General features: G+C 35.1%; 1 protein-coding gene across 2 annotated transcripts in view; it reads left to right on the forward strand.

Moving 5' to 3' along the window:
* Positions 1-17,872, forward strand: part of BARD1 (BRCA1 associated RING domain 1) — a 126,209-nt gene that overhangs the window by 67,983 nt on the left and 40,354 nt on the right. For both annotated transcript variants that reach the window (XM_051983611.1, XM_051983612.1), the window contains exon 6: positions 1,883-2,055. In XM_051983611.1, coding sequence (XP_051839571.1) covers positions 1,883-2,055 — 173 coding nt within the window. The remainder of the gene's footprint in view (positions 1-1,882; positions 2,056-17,872) is intronic.

Below are 17,872 nucleotides of genomic sequence, written 5' to 3' on the forward strand. Positions count from 1 at the left end.
GTGTGTGTGTGTGTGTGTGTGTGTGTGTGTTTTTTTTTTTTTCTGGAGGGGGTAGAGATCTTTTTTGGCTTTTGTTTAGCTAAAGAGGTAATGTGAAGGATCCACAGGAAAGAACAGTACAAGCTGCTTGCATTTGGAAACAAGTGCTAACTATCTGGGCTAATTGCATTAGGACAATAAACATGAGATATGACATGTGCAGCCACAGAAGATGTCAACAAATGAGGGAGATGCATTCATCCTGCAAACTAGAAATTCAGCACAGAAACTGGGAGTCTAATTAGGCCAGGTGCTTGCAGCCTTCAAGTGATATATAATGGTGTCCCCACTAGGCAAAGTATCATGCCAGGAAGGTATTCATCTAGCTCTAAGTCATGGAGTTGGAGAGACTTTCTCAGACTAGCCAATATTTTCATGATTGGCTTAATTATTTTTCCATGATCTGGAAGGCACATGACAATGAGTATTCTAAAGGAAAAAATCTCGCAGTATTGATTTGGGTTCCCCTCCTTTGCCAATAAAAAGCATCTATAACATGACCTGTTTTCTGAATTAGGTACATCAGTATCCACTTTAATCATAGCAGGGAATTTGCTCAAATGTAGTTATTAAAGTGCAAAGTAATGGTGTGATCACATGTTTAAAAAAGGGGGATAAAATTTACTTGGAGTATTTTCTCTAGAATGTATTTTGATATCTTCAATTCAGTTGCTGGTTGTGTTAATTTAGTCATTGTTGAGATCAGTTTGCTAATGTTAATGGATAAATTATAACCTCTTTCTGTATCAGCTGGGTAGTAGGGCTTCCATGTAAAACCTATCAATTCATACATAGGTATGGATTTTGGATATTTATACTGTTAATAAGTGTTGATAGCTCTGTGATAGAGAATTTCAAACTTTAGGGCATAACCGCTATCGTTCTCCCCCTCTCCCCCCCCCCCCCCCCAATAGAATTTTATTTTTCCAAATACATTTAAAGATAGTTTTTAGCATTCATTTTTGTAAGACTTTGTGTTCCAAATTTTCCACTTTCCCAAGACAGCAAACAATCTGAACAGGGTAAAAACATGTGCAATCCTTTTAAACATATTTCCGTATTAGACATGTTTTGCAAGAAAAATCATACCAAAGGGAAAAAACCATAAGAAAAAAAAAAGCAAATAATTTTTTTAAAAAAGGTAAAAATAGAATTCTTTGATCCACATTCAGTCTCCATAGTTCTCTCTCTGGATGCAGATGGATTTTCCATCCCAAGTCTATTGGAATTGTCTTGAATCACCTATAGTTTTTGTGTTTGAATCCTCAGCATTATATTATGCCTGTATGTAGAAGATGCTTAATAACTGCTTATTGATTGATTATTTGAAATGGACTTAATGTGTGATTTCATGATTAGCAGTATTTCATCTAAAATACATGTTCCCTATTTCTTCTATAAAGGACTTATCACTCATTTCTCAAGTCTTTGTCCTTATAACCTGAATTGAGTGAGTCAGTGAAAAAGCCTTTATTAATATTACTGCTTACTAGGTACCAGGCACTACCTTCAATGTGGGGGATAAAAATACAAAAATAAGCTGGTTCCTGCCCTCAAGGAACTTAAATTCTAATAGGGCAAGACTGTATACATACGAAAGAAGTGGTCAGAACAAGGAGTATCTATGAGAGTCGGTTATTACTTAATTGATGTCAGGAGAGCTGGAGTAAATGTTTGTCCAGGTAAATTGAATCCAAACTATTTGACTTAAATTTGACCTAATTTGGTGACCTTAAAAAAAAAAAAAAAGGTTTTTTGTTTTGTTATATTTTTGCCAGATCATTAGGATTTTGTTTATATATTCTTTGTCATGCTTCTCTGTGTTCACTCCAATTTATATCAGCATGAAGCTTGTAATCATGGACATCAGAAGGTTGTGGAGCTCCTGTTGCAGCACAAGGCTTTTGTCAACACCACTGGCTACCAGAATGACTCGCCCCTCCATGATGCAGTTAGGAATGGACATGTGAGCATTGCCAAGCTGTTACTCTCCCATGGAGCCTCCCGCAATGCTGTGTAAGTAGGTTGGAAATGTGTTACTATAATTGACTTGTAAAGAGAAGACCTTAATATATAGATTGTTGATGATATGCGGGTTTTTTTTTTTAATTCCCTTATTTCTTCTGTCTCCCAGAATTAGATGTGAGTTTTGTATTGGTTTAAAAATCAGCAAACATGCTCTTTCCTTCTATGGTTGTAAGATATGTGTTTGTAAAAAGAGAGAGAGAGAGACAGATAGTCACACACACACACGCACACGCACACGCACACAGAGAAGAGAGCTTTCTTTTAGTGCTGAAACAATTATCAAGCTAATTTCAAAAGCTTTGATTCCTCCAAGTTTATTTACACAAAAGCAATTTTGAAAATATATGTAGAAATTTGAAATTGATCATTATGTTTATTTACTACCTTATTATTTTCCTCATGTCTACTTGGACATAATGGGCTAGAGAATATGTGCAAGAATTCAGAAGTTGGGAACTAGAACTCTATGATTAACTTGCACCATAATGAAAGGTTTTACATCCTTCAGATAATGCTCATTGGTATATTATTTTTCAGTGGCACAAAGGGGCGTTAGTGACTTTTGGAAATTGCCATTTAAAATAGATGCCATGGAATACATCCCAAGTAAATGGTTCATGTAGACTTTTTGTCTTAGTCTGTTGCCTCATCCTCTTAGGTTTGTCAGATTATTAAGTTTAGTTTCAGTGTTGAATTAAATTGGAGTAAGCTGATATACCAGCTTTCCATTTAATCTCATTAAAGTTCTCCCAGAAGGATGAGGGTAATTCGGAAAGTTAAATAAAAGAAAATATTCATACTTCTTCTAAAATACCTCCTAAATGTGAGAATTAAAAATAGAAGGGGAAAAAAGTCATTCACTTGAGATGATCAAATACTTTGGAAAACATAGAATCTAAAAATCAGTCATTGATTTTTGTCAATAATCAACAAGTATTTATTAAGTGCCTCGATGTGCCTGGCATCAAGGAGAAAAAAAAAAGTTACAAAGAATAAATCAATCGTATGATAATAATCTTAAACCAATTATTTATAATTATTAGGTATGGAATGTTCCATTACAGAAAACCCTACAGCTTTTCTAGATTTTTTTATTGCGTAACTAACTCTTATCTTTGTCTCAAATTCATATGATTGGCTTGAATTAGAGGGCTTTTTAGAGTTCTTTCTAGTTATGAATTCACAGTCTTTTAAAGTGTGGTACACTTTATAGTTTGAAATATAACTGGGCAAGAGAATTAAATAACATTTTTTTCACAAATATTATTGTTGTTCAATCATTTCAGTCATGTTTTACTCTTTGTGACCCCATTTGGGATTTTCTCAGCAGAGATGCAGGAGTGGTTGGCCTTTCTTTTTTTCCAGCTTGTTTTTTGGTTAAGTGACACAGCCATTCTCTGGTTTCAGATTTGAATTCAATGAGTTGAGTCTTGCTGACTCCACTACTGGCACTCTGTCCACTGTGTACACCCTAGCTGCCCATAACAAAGTGTAGTTCTGTGCAGATTAGAATATGGCCTGAACTACTGATTAATGATTCTCACTCATACCTTGCATCTGTGAGGAAATGGGATCTTGGAACCACAGATGTGTTTAAATTCATCAATTTTTGCAATAGCTACAACTGTTAGTCATTTTTCTATGTTATTCCTGGGTCCTTATATGTAATCTCTATTACCACATGTAGACTCAATTTTTACTACTGACTTCCAAAGAGAACTGTAGCCTTGGAAAGTTAATATATCCACAGTTAAAAGTAATCCTAAATCACAAGTCATTATCATACTGAAGATAGTGGACCATCTCTGTCATTGCCTTATGACAGCATGGTAATATAAATCAACTGTTGCTTTGACTAAACTTGGGAGAATTTCTTTGCATTATAAAATTTCTAAGATCACCAGAGCATTGCTGAAATGTGACTTAAAATTAATACCAACTGGTATTAGTGCTATTAGCCTTAGTAAAGGCATTCGAACTGCCTGTTTCCTCAACATCTGTTATAATATATAACAGGATGACTTGTGTCCTTATTGGCTGTGGGACTGTGAACAACTAACTTAACATCCTTTCACCCTCCATTTTTTGATCTGTGAAAGAAATGTTAGCTATTATTAACTGTGTAAGTTACTTTCAGATATGTAGACCTACTGACTGGGGGTAGACATTTTGAGGGAAGGCAAAGAATAAACCGGAGAGAAAAAAGAAAGTGTGTGTATGTTTTGTTGATATTTTTGTGTGATTACATTCCCCCCTTAAAAAGCAATTGGGCAACTAGCCTGGAATCAAAAAGACCTGTTCAAATTATCCTTAAACCACTTACTATCAATGTGATCCGGGGCAAATCACTTAACCTCTATTACTTTCAAAAAAAAGGAGAAGAAGGAAAAGGGAAGAAGGAGGAAGGGAGGAAGAGGAGGAAGGAAAAAAAGAAGAAAAATGGGATTGTAGCAGCCAGATAAAAGTTGTAATTCATCCTTCCTACCAGGTACATTTATATATTTATCTAAAGTACAAAAAGGGATGGTAAATGGTGCAGTGGATAAAGTACCTTCCCTGGAGTCAGGAGCAACTGAGTTCAAATCTAGCATGAAAGACAATAACTAGCTATGTGACCCTGGTCAAAGCCCCTGTTTGCCTCAGTTTCCCCATCTGTAAAATGAACTGGACAAGGGAATGGCAAACTCATTCCAGCCAAGAACACCTTAAATGGGGTCATGGAAAGTTGGATATGACTGCAATGGCTCAATAACAGGAAAGGAGAGAGACAGTCTCTTAAGTATATGAAATCAGAATCTAGTAAAAGAAAATTGAGATATTAACTATACATGCTCATTTTCTATGGAAGTTTTTGCTTTGCTGCACAACCACCCTTTTTTTCATTTCTGCACCATATATTCCATATTCTGGACCTCTTCTTGCTCCCTAGTTCCATCTCTATCTTCCCCCATCTTGGCAGATGGCTCCCCTATCTCCCTTGCCTGAAATTCTGATGTGAATTTGCTCTCATCCTTACCTTCAAACTTCTAGAAGGTCTATCCTTTCTTCCTTTCCCTTCTGTCTGAGAGAATGATGTGACTTTCTTTGTCACCAAGACTGACCTCTCCATCTGTGTTGTCATATTTTCTTGTCTGTCTCATTCAGGATTTTGCTCCATTGATTTGAGTCTCCCTCCCTTCCTTTCCCTGTCTCTGTCTCTCAGTCTCTCTGTCTGTCTGTCTCTCTGTCCCTCCCTCCCTCTCTCCCTCCCTCCCTTCCCTTCCTCTCTGTCTCTCTGTTTTTGTCTCTGTCTCTGTGTCTATCTCCCTCTCTGTCTGTCTCTCTGTCTTCCTCCCTCTCTCCTTCCCTCCCTCCCTCCTTCCCTCCTTCCCTCTCTTTTTCTCTCTTATATTTCTCTCATTCTTTCTGTTTCTCTTGGTTTGTCTTTGTGTCTTTCTGTCTCTCTGTTTGCTAAACTGAGAATATTGGATTGGATAAATTGACTAGATGGCCTCTAAGACCCCCTCCGACTCCTTAAATCAATTTAACACCCCAACAACCCACAAGACTTTCAAAAAATTTCTTCCAATGTCAGATTTTTGTAAGGATTATCCTATATTCATTACCTTTATTTTAATTCCATTGCTCTGTAACTTCTAATGCCATCTCTCTCTCCTTCTTAGTATTCCTCTATTTTTCTTTAGTGTTTGACACTATTAATTGCCCAGCATACTCCATATTATTCTCTTCTTCCTGGGCTTCTTGGGTACCATTTTCTATCTGTTTTTTCTATTTTTAATTTGTCTACTTTGTTGGTTCTTTTTCCTTTTTTTTATATGGTTATAGGTGGCACTGAATTCAAACCTGGCTTCTGCCACTTACTAGATGCATGACTAAGGCAAATCAGTTAGACCTATTTGTCTCAGCTTCCTCACCTGTAAAATAGAAATAAGAATAATTATTATTTCCGAGTTTTTGTCAGCATCAAATGAGATAATTGTAAAACACTTAACGTAGTGCATGGTGTACAGTAAGTACTGTATAAATGTTAGCTGCTATTTTTATTTTATTATTTGTTAGAGTTGTTATTACTGTTATTATTATTTTATGTGAATGAACCCTAGAATTCTTTTGTCTTCTTGTACAGATTTTTTTTTTTAGCTATATCATGATACTCTTTAGGGATAGTGAGCAAGTAACAATCATATCAGATATTCTTCAAGACTCAGTTTTATACTTCAAAAAGATCATTGGTTTAACAATGGGAAGAATGTTTTCTGTGCTTAAATTGTTAGCATTTTTTTGATATTAATAATGTGTATATTTCTAGAGACTCTGTGCAGAGATATTCACCGTATTGTGAAGTTCTGTAGACTCTCTTGTTTATGGATAATGTTGTGTTAATTATATTGTCATGGAATACTACTGGACTTTTTCAAAGACACTTATGGTCATTCAAAAGAGATTGACCTAGAATTCTAGGGCCAAAAAATCAAGAACATGGAGGATGCTTATTGCCCAAAATATAGCTTACCTTTGAATGGACAACTCACTGAGTTAGTCTGTCAGTACAGTTTTTCTTAGGCAAGCACTACAGATAGAAATTGAGTCTGGGCCCAAAATTGAATAAAGCATTTGGTAAATTTGACAGTGCTTTCAATAGACCCAGTCTGAATTACTCCCTGAGACACATGGCCATATTTTTAACACCATTGTTCTCCTGAGGTTGCTGTTTAGCTGTAAATCTTGGAACATTACTATCTCAAAAGAATCAAAATTGTAGATGACCATAAGAGCAATAAAAAATTGTGTGATGGACATCAGTAGACTTTAACCTTTTACCAACAGTGCTTTGTGCTTGAGAAGCCCAGTATAATCCTTTTAAAATTCTTTCCTCCATTCCTTTCTCCCTCCTTTCCTTCTCTTCTTCCCTCCCTCCTACCTTTCTTTCCTTTTCTTCTAGCCTTGGTTACATACTAGTTGTATGACTTTGGGCAAGTCACTTAAGCTCTGTTTATCCCAGTTTTCCTAGCTGTAAATGGGATGTAATTATAGCATCAGTTTCACAGGTTTGAGAGGATCAAATAAAATAATATTTGTAATGCAGTACTTCCATGTAATAGCGATGTAAATGCTAGCTATTATTGCTATTATAATTACTAAACATTTTTAAAATCCCTTAATTTTTTAAAGTATAGTCAGATAACATGAATATATTTTGCATAAAATATTTATATTAGATAAACATAATTTAGTTCCTATCTGATAAGTTTTCTGATACATAGGTTTATTTTTATGTGTAATATGATCTTGGCTTTAAAAAAAATCTCATTCTATATAATTCATGAAGGTGGACTAGAATAATATAAGATTAATTTCTATTTGGTTATTTCTTATCCCATTGTTCATAATGTGGATTGAAGTTTCTAATGAGTGTGAACTTTTAAAAGTATGGCACTTTCCCCCATGGTGTTAGATCTTGTAAGTTACACTAATTTTATTTAAACACCTTAGCCCTCCCTCCCCTTTTGTTGTTTTTAAAAGGTCATTATTCCAATGCACAAACTGAAGGAAGAGTCATTTTCTCTGGGAAAACATAACTTATTTTTACCCCTTGATCTTTGGGGAAAAATTTTGGAAGAATTTATGTAATACATTTAATTTAAATTCAATGGTGTTCTATAATACTTTTTAAGTTCAGATTTACTATCTTCCCTATTCATTCAACTAATATGTTGTATACAATTGACTTAGATAATTTTACATATGATAATTAGAGTTTTTAAATTATGAAAGAATGGGTGGGAGTCCTATCTTGGTAACTGAGATCTGGTTTCCTGACATCTCTTCCTGTGTTGTATAAATGTCTGTCTGTATTGTTAACTGTTGAAAGCATGATACCTCCCCCATCTTTCTCCTTGGCCTTCTTCTGTTAAATAAAAAAGCTCATGATGAAATTAGAGCTTTAATGTAAAACATTATGTGGGTTGGCTTTATGAATTATGCTGATTTGCAAATGCAGAAGATTTAGCAGTTAAAATACTTTGCTCTTCACTAAGTTTACTCTGACTATAAAGGATATTAGATTATAAATGGAAAATATTATATGGACCAGTGGACCTATTAATTGTCCCTGTGGCCTAGTTAATTTTTTTAAAGTTAATCTTCTGCACAGAGATAATTTATATTTTATGGTCGAGGTTTTTTTTTTTTTTTTTTTTTTTTCATGTATTTGTCCTCTTGAATTACAGTGACTTTTTTTTTTTTTTTTGATTCACAGCAAGCCAAGTGACTTGAAGTATTAGATCTCTGTGTTTGCAATTTCACAGTAGTTCATAAACACTCTCCACTCAGATGGACTGCCTGACCAGCTTGCTATGCATGATAAGCTCAGCATTAGTACAAAACTGGCTTGCTGCTTTTCTGTTAGGTACCTGGTTGTCTCTATAACAGGTGTACGTTTAAATTTGATGATAACCTCCTCCTTCCCTCCCTTAGTAATACGCATTTAGTGAACAGTTGTGGGCAGGCACCTGCCGTGCTGTTCTTAGGAAATGAAAAAGGTTATTCCGTATTCTGTACAGGATGTTTCATTTAAAGTGAAATGTCAGTTTGTAGCAGGAAAATAAAGAGAAACATTTTAACTCTAACAGAGACTGTTCAAATGGGGCCCTGAGCGTATATTGTCATTGACTCTGCAAGGATGGGCTGCAAAGCTTGCTTTTTGCATCATTTCCCAAGTAGAATCAATGTCCAGCCGGCTTAATGATAGTGTAGTGGCTGGGCTTTAATTTGCACTTGGAGTTTATCAGTTCTCTCTCTGGAGGTGGATAGCATTTTTTATCATGAATCCTTAGGTATTGTCTTGGTTCATTGACTTGATCAGAGTAGCTAAGTCTTCCACATGTGATCATTGTTAAGAATGTTTTTAAATGCAGCCAGATGGCACAGTGGACAGAGCACTTGCCCTTCCAGGAGGACTCGAGTTACAATTTGGTCTCATACAGTTAATAGCTGTGTGATCCTGGGCAAGTCATTTAACTTCAATTGCCTCCAAACCATCCCCCCCAAAAAAATCCCCCCAAAAAACAAAAGAAGAGAAAAATAATGTTTTAAAATGCATAAAATAGAATACATAGTATTACAGAGGAAAGCAGTTATAGTTATCCTTTCCATATCGACTGTCCCCATTGCAGTTTCAATATATCACAGGTTGGCATAGGAAATTAAATGTCAATTTGGGGGTAGTTTTGCTGAAGCCTCAGATGATATACGGCGGGCCAGAAGACAACACAGAAAAAGTTTAGACTCAGAAATGTAGGATTGTTTTTTAAAAGGCTTTCTGGTAGATTATAACATCATATGAGAAAGATTAAATCCTTATCTCAGTTCCTAAAGGAAAATGAAGGTGAGGGTCTATTGCTATGGATTTTATTCATATTTTCCAGATTGCAGGGACACTGCACTCCTAAGCCCTGTGATATAATTAGGATAACTGTAGAAGGAAGCATAGTCACATATATGAAGGGTTGTGTATATGTATGTGTATATATATAATGCATTTGCACATCCCATGTTAAAAACTCCTGTCTTGGAAAGGCAAAGCCCAGGATCAGAAAGAATCTTACATTTGAACCAGAGACAGCACACAAACTACATCATCTTCTCATCTTTCAGCCTTCTAGGGGTCAGCCCCAAATGATTCTTTTACCCCTGTCTCCTTTTTCTTCCATAAGCAAATGATTTCACTTGGTAGTTCTTCCTTGGTTCCTTATTTCCCTCTCAATAGAGAGGATAAATAAAACTTGCTACTTTCCTATCCCATGTTACAAAGCATCCATACCTTTTGGAATGAAAAGCTGGTTTAAAAGATACAGAATTAATTACTTGACATTGGTATGACTCTGAAAGGACTCATAAGACTAAATTTTAAGAAAAGACTTTTTCTTTGTTCAAATAAATGATCAAATCCCATAACAGCCTTGATGTTTAGTCTCTTTGATAAAGTTAAATGTTTCACAAATAGTAGCCTCTGAAGGGGTGTAAGCAATCGTAGACCTGAAGTAGAAACCATTGAAAGCCTAGAAGTTGTGGAAGAATGAAGGTTTTTTTTTTTTTAAATACATTTTAGTGGTTCTGTCCAATTCTTTTTAATCCTGTGTAATTCTTGTCCTTATCTTTCCATAAATTTGTCATTTTAATTTAATCCATTGGGTTGCAATTTTGTAAAAGAGTTTTGATTGTCTACTGTATGCATCTTAAATATATCTATTTCCACTTGTTGACATTCCCATCAGAATGTAAGCTCCTCCAGGGAAAGGACTGTTGACTTTTTCATTTTATTCCGAAGATTTAACATAATGTCTGGAATATAGTAAGTGCTTACATATATGTTTGTTGATTGTTTTTGTACCAGTCTAGCAGTTGTTTCCTTCTATTATTACTCTTTAAAATATATATGCGTATATATATATTTCTTAATCTTTTTATAATAGCCATTTTTTCCAACTATATATCATTCCCCTAATTCTCCTCTTCAGTAAAGAAAAATTTAAATAAATCTACCCAGAGATTGTGTCTAGCACTGGACCTAGCATTCTGTATCCAAAGACCACCATATTTCTACTGGAAGGAAAGAGGAGTATTTTATCAGCAATGTTCTGGAAATGAGATTGGTCATCCTAATTAGGTTCATAGTGGATGGAATGCTGAACCTTGTTAGAAAAACACGAGTTCACATATACCTCCTGAAACTTGGTAGCAGTGTGACCCTGGGCAAAATTAAAAAAAAAAATCTGCCTCAGTTTCTGCATCTGTAAAATGGGGCTAGTATTAGCACTTACCCTCCCAGGGTCATTATGAAGATAAGATGAAGTAATATGTATTTAAGGGAAAAAATACTATAAAGCATAAAGTCTTATGTTAATGCTAGTTATGAAAAATTTTGATCTTTTAATGTTGTAATTTAAACTATTGTGATCAATATGCATGTTCATTTCTCCCTCTGTTACCTCCTTATGTCTTTGAAGAATAATTTAAATGAGATAATTAAATTATTTGGCTTATTAACCTCCTGTACTGTGAAATAGTTTTGAATTTTTTTTATTAAGATATGAATATATATTGTCTTTTATCTAATTTCTATCCTTACTTTTTTCTTCTCCCTTCATTTGGGTTGAAGTGTGGGGTACTTTACTCTGCTGATACAATTCTTTCTCTGTTGTTGTTTTTGCTTTAGCCAAGTGGTAGAATAGTTACATTTATTATTGTATTACATCTACATGATTATCTGAGTTGTAGTGGCAGGGTGGGGAGAGGGTTTTTTCCCCCTCAGAAATGGAAATAATGTCATTATTTTTTAAAGCATTCAGAAGACATACATACTGCCTTCCTATAAATAATTACTAATATTTTAATTAATGCCTCATTTAGAAGTTTGGAGCAGACTTATATAATTTAAATGTAAGAATGACAGCACATGGAATAGTCCTGAGTATAATGCCATTTTAGAAAAGTACTTTTTAAACATGCAAATAAAAGGCTAAAGTAAAATACTTTCACACACACAAAAAAAGATTGTGGCTAATAATAGTGATAGTGATGGTGATGATGATAATTAGAATGAGTTAACATTTATCTAGCACCTACTCTGTTCCAGGCACTGTGCTAAGCACTTTACAGTTATCTTATAAGCTCCTATAACAGCTTTTATTATCCTCATTTTACAGATGAGAAAACTGAGGCAAGTAGAAATTGAGTGGCTTGTCCAAGGTTATACAACTTGTAAAATATCTGAGGCTGGATTTGAATTTGCATCTTCCTGCCTCTGGCCACTGCCTCTTTATCCACTGTACCACCTAGATTATACTGTGACATATTTATTTCCTTAACATTCCCCTGCTGAACCAGGATTCTTTTTTTTTTTTTAAGCTTTTTATTTTCAAAACATGCATAGATAATTTTTCAACATTGACTGTAAAACCTTGTGTTCCAAAATTTCTCCTCCTTTTCCCCCACCCCTCTCCTAGATGGCAAGCAACCAATATATGTTAAATCCAATATATGTATACATATTTATACAGTGAACATTGGATCAAAAAGGAAAAAAAAATGAGTAAGAACACAAAATACAAGTGAACAACAACAAATAGAGTGAAAAAGCTATATTGTTCCCACAGTTCTCTCTCTATGTATAGATGGCTCTCTCCATCACAAGTTCATTGGAACTGATTTGGATCCTCTCATTGTGGAAGAGAGCCACTTCCATTAGAATTGATCCTCATATAGCGTTGTTGTTGAAGTGTACAATGATCTCCTGGTTCTGCTCATTTCACTTAACATCAGATCACATAAGTCTCTCCAGGCCTCTTTGAAATCATCCTGCTGGTCGTTTATTACAGAACAATAATGTTCTATAACATTCATATACCACATTTTATTCAGCCATTCTCCAACTGATGGGCATCCATTCAGTTTCCAGTTCCTTGTTACTACAAAGAGGGTTGCCACAAACATTTTCACACATGTGGGTCCCTTTCTCTCCTTTAAGATTTCTTTGGGATATAAGCCCAATAGAAACTTGAACCAGGATTCTAATTGTAATAGCCAGTATTTAGACAGTGTCTTAAAGTTTGCAAGGCTTATTAGAAATATCATCTCATTTGAACAATAATCTTGTGAAATTGATGTTATCATTATTCTCATTTTACAGATAAGAAAACTGAGACTCAGAGATTTTTTGCTACTTCTTCAGGGTCACACAGCTAGTAAGTGTCTTAAGCAGAATATGAACTCAGGTCTTCTTGATTTTAGTTGTAATGCTCTATCCATGATGACCTGTAACTGCCTTGCTTTTTAAACACTTGACAATATGGCAAAAGACTCTGGATAAGTGAATTTTTGTTACCCTTAGGATCTATAGGAAATTGTTTTTCTCATGAAAAACTTTATTGTTTCTAAGGAGAACAATGGAAAGTAGCATTTTTTTCTTTAAGAGGTAATCTGTTTCTTAGAATATTCTAACAGCCACCACATGGCCATTAAGCCCCATGATTCCAGATTATCTGTTGTCTTCTGTAGATAACCCTTTTTGATTTTCATGGTTTCCTTCATCCCTGAATTCTTTCAGTCTTACGCAGTTTGTGGAGGATCCTCTTCCCACCTCATAAATTCTGTCTGTTGGATGTGATGGTGCTGTGTGATTAAGTCACCAAAGCAGAGTGCTGATTCATTAAATTTTTCAACCCCTTTGGGGCACATATTTTACTAGTAGAATTAGGCGAGAGGCTTGAAATAATGAAAAGTAAAATGAGCAGTACCAAGAGGATGTGGAGTGATAATAACAGAAGTATTCTCCTAAGTACCACTTTGAGTGACTGATTCATCCTTAGTGTCATAAATATTCAAATCAACTACAAAGGACCTATGAAGGAAGCTGCTGTCCACCTGGAGAAATGGTAAATAAAAGTATGTTTAGTGTGGCTTTATGTCTATATCTATGCCTGTATCTATGTCTCTACACACACACACACACATAAATATATAGATATATGAGTGAGTGTGTTTATTTGTAGCCTTCTCTACAATGGGCTGGAGAGGAAGGAAGAGATAGATAAAAGTATGTATATTATGGCTATATGTTTATATCTATGTCTGTATACATATATAAATATATGAACATGTAAGTATATGTTTAATCTTTAACCTTCTCTAGGGTAAGCTAAAGAGGGGGGAGGAAAAAAAGTACATTGCAAAAAACAAAAGAAAGCTTAGAAGGAAGCATAGAAAAGCAGGGTAATTGTAAAAATGACATATAGCATTTATTACATTTTCAAAAAAATGGAAATTCATGAGTTTTATATTGAATTCTATGCTGTGTTATATCCATATACATGGAAATGTTCTTTTTTTTTGGGGGGGGGTTATTTTTATTTTAGTTTTAAATGAATAAAAAGAAAAGAATTAGCGCAGAGAATATGGCATAATTATAATGATTTTGTCAAGGGCAGGAGAGACTTGAAAACAAATATTTCCAGAGAATGTGGCAGCAATTTCTCAAATTGAATTCTAAGGGTCCTTTCTTAACAGGCCTTTCTCGGTTCTTTCTCCTTCAGCCCACCATGCTTTAGCCAACTCTCTGAGTTAATTGTGAACAAATCAGTTATCTATTTCAACCTAAACCTGTTGAATTCCTATGAATTGGTGAATGAGTGGAAAAACTTCAGTACTTAACTGTGTTAAAAGTACCATATTGAACTTCGGGGTTATAAATATTTCAAATCAATTTAATTTAGTAAATTTTCATTAAATACCTACTAAATACTGAGCATTGTGCCAAAGGCTGGGGATCAGTAAAGAAAAGACAAAATTCCCTGCCTACAAGGAGTTTACAGTCCAATGAGGAAGCTGAAAAGTGGAGGGTGTGGGGACATACTATTCTCTGGAATAGAAACCAAGCAGAGGTACTGGTAGAAAATGGGTAGATACCTGCAAAGTTCCAAGGGAGGGGTTCAATTCTCCATCCTTCAGTCAGAATGGAGAGACAGCTAAGGGAGTTGGGTGAGAAGGTGTTGAGTATCTGAGTCATCTGCTTGGTGAGGAGATTTCAGGTTATCAGATTATCTTGGGGGTGGAGGGCAAGATGTGGAACTGAAATAAAGCAGAGTGAACAAAAATAAGATGTGACTGAGCTCTCCAAGAGCTAGGTTTCAACAGAAGGAAGCCTCACACAGAAATGAAGAGTTGGCTGCGGGTCAGATGGAAAGTCCCAGCAATTCTTAGGGCATAGCACCCAGGCAAGCGGTAATGCATCTTATTGTAGCATTATTTCCATTAAGTTATAGCTCTTGAACCATTTCATTTAATGATAAAAAAGACTTTGGGCACTTTCAAGCAACAAAAAACTTTTAAGTAATACTGCGTACACAAGCATTTATAGTAGAAACTAAAAAGGTGTCCATGTGAGAAAAAGATAATAGGTTTCTTTGTGTACCATTATGACATCATCAGTTGCTGTGCGGTCACTCTGTTTGAACTGTTTGACACTCTGTCTTTATTGTTGTTTGTTCTTCCTTTGTGAAGAGACCAATGATAACATGGGGTGATGACTTATGTATTGATTGTATTTGAGTGAGTTGCATAGTTGTCGGTCATGTTCTCTCCAGAGGCGTTGAAGTCCAAGAAAGAAGTCGAGAGGACTGGGCACTGCTCAGGAGGACTTTGCCATTTTCTGGGAGTGACCAAGCTCTAACGCTCCGAAGCTCCTGCCTTCGCAGTTGTTTGAACAGCTGTTCTCTTCTGCCCTTCCTACTAGTAGAGGACTTCATGTGCTGGGGGCAGACACCCAGCAGTCACCAAAGACATATGACTGAGAGAAAGCAGGATACTTTCTCATGTTCACAAGACAGGAATCCATGTGGGCAGTGACTGTTTGATGATAATAATGTTTAGAGCCACAGTGACCTAATAGTTCATCTGGTCTGACCTCTGTTTACAGATAGGAAAACAGATCTAGAGAAATTTTGTGACTTGTTCAGTATCATAGAGCTCCTAAGTATTAGAGCTGGGATTTTTAACCTTGTGATACTGATTTCAACTTATACTTCTCATCCAATAGTTCTAGCCTTTTCCCTGGGTAGAGTTCTGTGATCTTCCAAAGCCCATTCTTATTATTAATGATAAATACTTGAAACAAACAGATAATAAAGTGTTGAAAAAATGCTTCTTTGATTGTAGTTATAACATAAAACAGTTTCCTTCCACAATTAACAAAAATTATATTTCTTTATAAATGCATATTGGCCAGAATTTCTACCTCTAAAAGCTTGACTAATGAGAATTTCTGAAAAGGTAAGAACAATAACTCTTCAAGGGTTGGGTTTTAAAAAATTATTTTCATTTGTTTAATCTAAACAAATAAAAGAAAAATTTCCTGGATAATTTGTCTAGTAGCTAGATAGAATACAGAAGTACAGCAGAATGAGCATTGCAGGTGTTGGGTTAGAATCCATGTTTGGTCATAAATTGATTCCATGTCCTTGGGCCCAGTCACTGTCCTTCCTGGGATTTCAGTTTCCTCATCTGTAAAATTCTAGGCTTGTACTGGGTGACCTCTAAGTTTCTTTCTGCCTTGAGGTTTGTGAAGCAAGCTTTTATTCCAGCTAGGTTATTAATGATCATTTGGGATGGCAGGATGTCAGGGGTGTTAAAAGATGGGAAGGGAGAAATCGAAGAGGTGACTTAAGGGAGCATTTTTATAAAAATATACCACCAAGCTATAACCATAAAGAATGCAAGCTAGTTTTCCCCAGTAACTTAAGAGTAAAATTTCAAATCCTGACAGACACTATTCTTTCTAACGTGGCTTTTAAAATCTGAGTCTTATGTAATCCAAATGAAATCTTTTGAATAGTGTAGAGGATTTCTCTTTAAAGTGCATTAGTAGATATGAGGTCTTCAGAATGTGACATGTAAAATCCATTGCTGGATGTAAATCCTAAATAGTTTTTATATCTAAATTCGGTATTAAAAAAATTCAGAAAATCGTGAGATTTGATCACCTGTGTGACTGTGAGCATTTAATCACTTAATCATTTTGGGCTTGATTCTCTCATCTATAAAATGAAGTCTTTGAACCAAGTGGACCTCTTTTATTTTATTTTTTTAAATTTGATCTTTTTAATTATTATTAAATACTTTTATTTTCAAAACATACGCATGGATAATCTTTCAACATTCATCCTTACATAGTCTTGTGTTCCAAATTTTCCCCTCCTTCCCACTCCTTCCCACTCCCTTCCCTAGATGGCAAGCATGTTATATATGCTAAAATGTTAAATCTAATGTATATAAACATATTTATACAATTATCTTGCTGCACAAAAAAATCAGATCAAAAAGGAGAGAAAATGAATAAGAAAACAAAATGCAAACAAACAACAACAACAAAAAGAGTGAGAAAGCTATGTTGTGGTCCACACTCAATTCCCACAGTTCTCTCTCTGGGTGTAGATGACTCTTTTCATCACAAAATCATTGGAACTGGATCTCTTATAAAGGAAAGAAATAAAGCAAGCAGTTATTTGTACCTATTGAGTGCCAGGCTCATGTTACAATTATTATCTTGTTACTCACCACAACTCTGGAATGTAGGCACTATTATCCCCATTTTACAGTTGAAGAAACTGAGACAAGAGTTATCCAGGTTTATTTGGCTGGCGAATGTCTGAGATCAAATTTGAACTTAGATCTTTTCCTGACTACAAGCTTAGCATTTGATCCATTGCATCATCCACATGCCTAAAGTCTCTTGTATCTCTAAATCTAGAATTCCATAAGAAAAGAGTATTTTTGAGATGTTTTATTTCACTTAATTTTAATATATATATGTATGTATGCATATATATGTAGTTTTTTTTTTTTTTTTGGTTTGTTTGTTTGTTTTTTACAATTTTGAGTTCCAAATTCTCTCCCACCCTCCCCTGTCATTGAGAAGGTAAACAATTTGATAAAGGTTATACATGTGCAGTCATGCAAGACATATTTATCATATTAACTGTATTTCACTTAATTTATTGATCTTGTTAGTGTCCCAGGCAGTAATGCTGCTTATATGCTCTTGACTTAACCACTGGGTCTTGTCTTCCTCATCTGGTTAAATGGGGATGGGGTTGGTCTAGACAGCTTTTGAGCTCCCCATTAGTTCTAAATCCATAATGTCAGTCTGTATAGGCCTTGTGAACTTGAATGGACAAAAAACTTGTCTTGATTTTCCCTAACTTCTAATTGGATTTTAAAATTTCCTTTAATTATAAATGGAGGTAATGGA

This window comes from Antechinus flavipes, chromosome 3 (genome assembly GCF_016432865.1).
Source record: "Antechinus flavipes isolate AdamAnt ecotype Samford, QLD, Australia chromosome 3, AdamAnt_v2, whole genome shotgun sequence".
Lineage (NCBI taxonomy): Eukaryota > Metazoa > Chordata > Mammalia > Dasyuromorphia > Dasyuridae > Antechinus > Antechinus flavipes.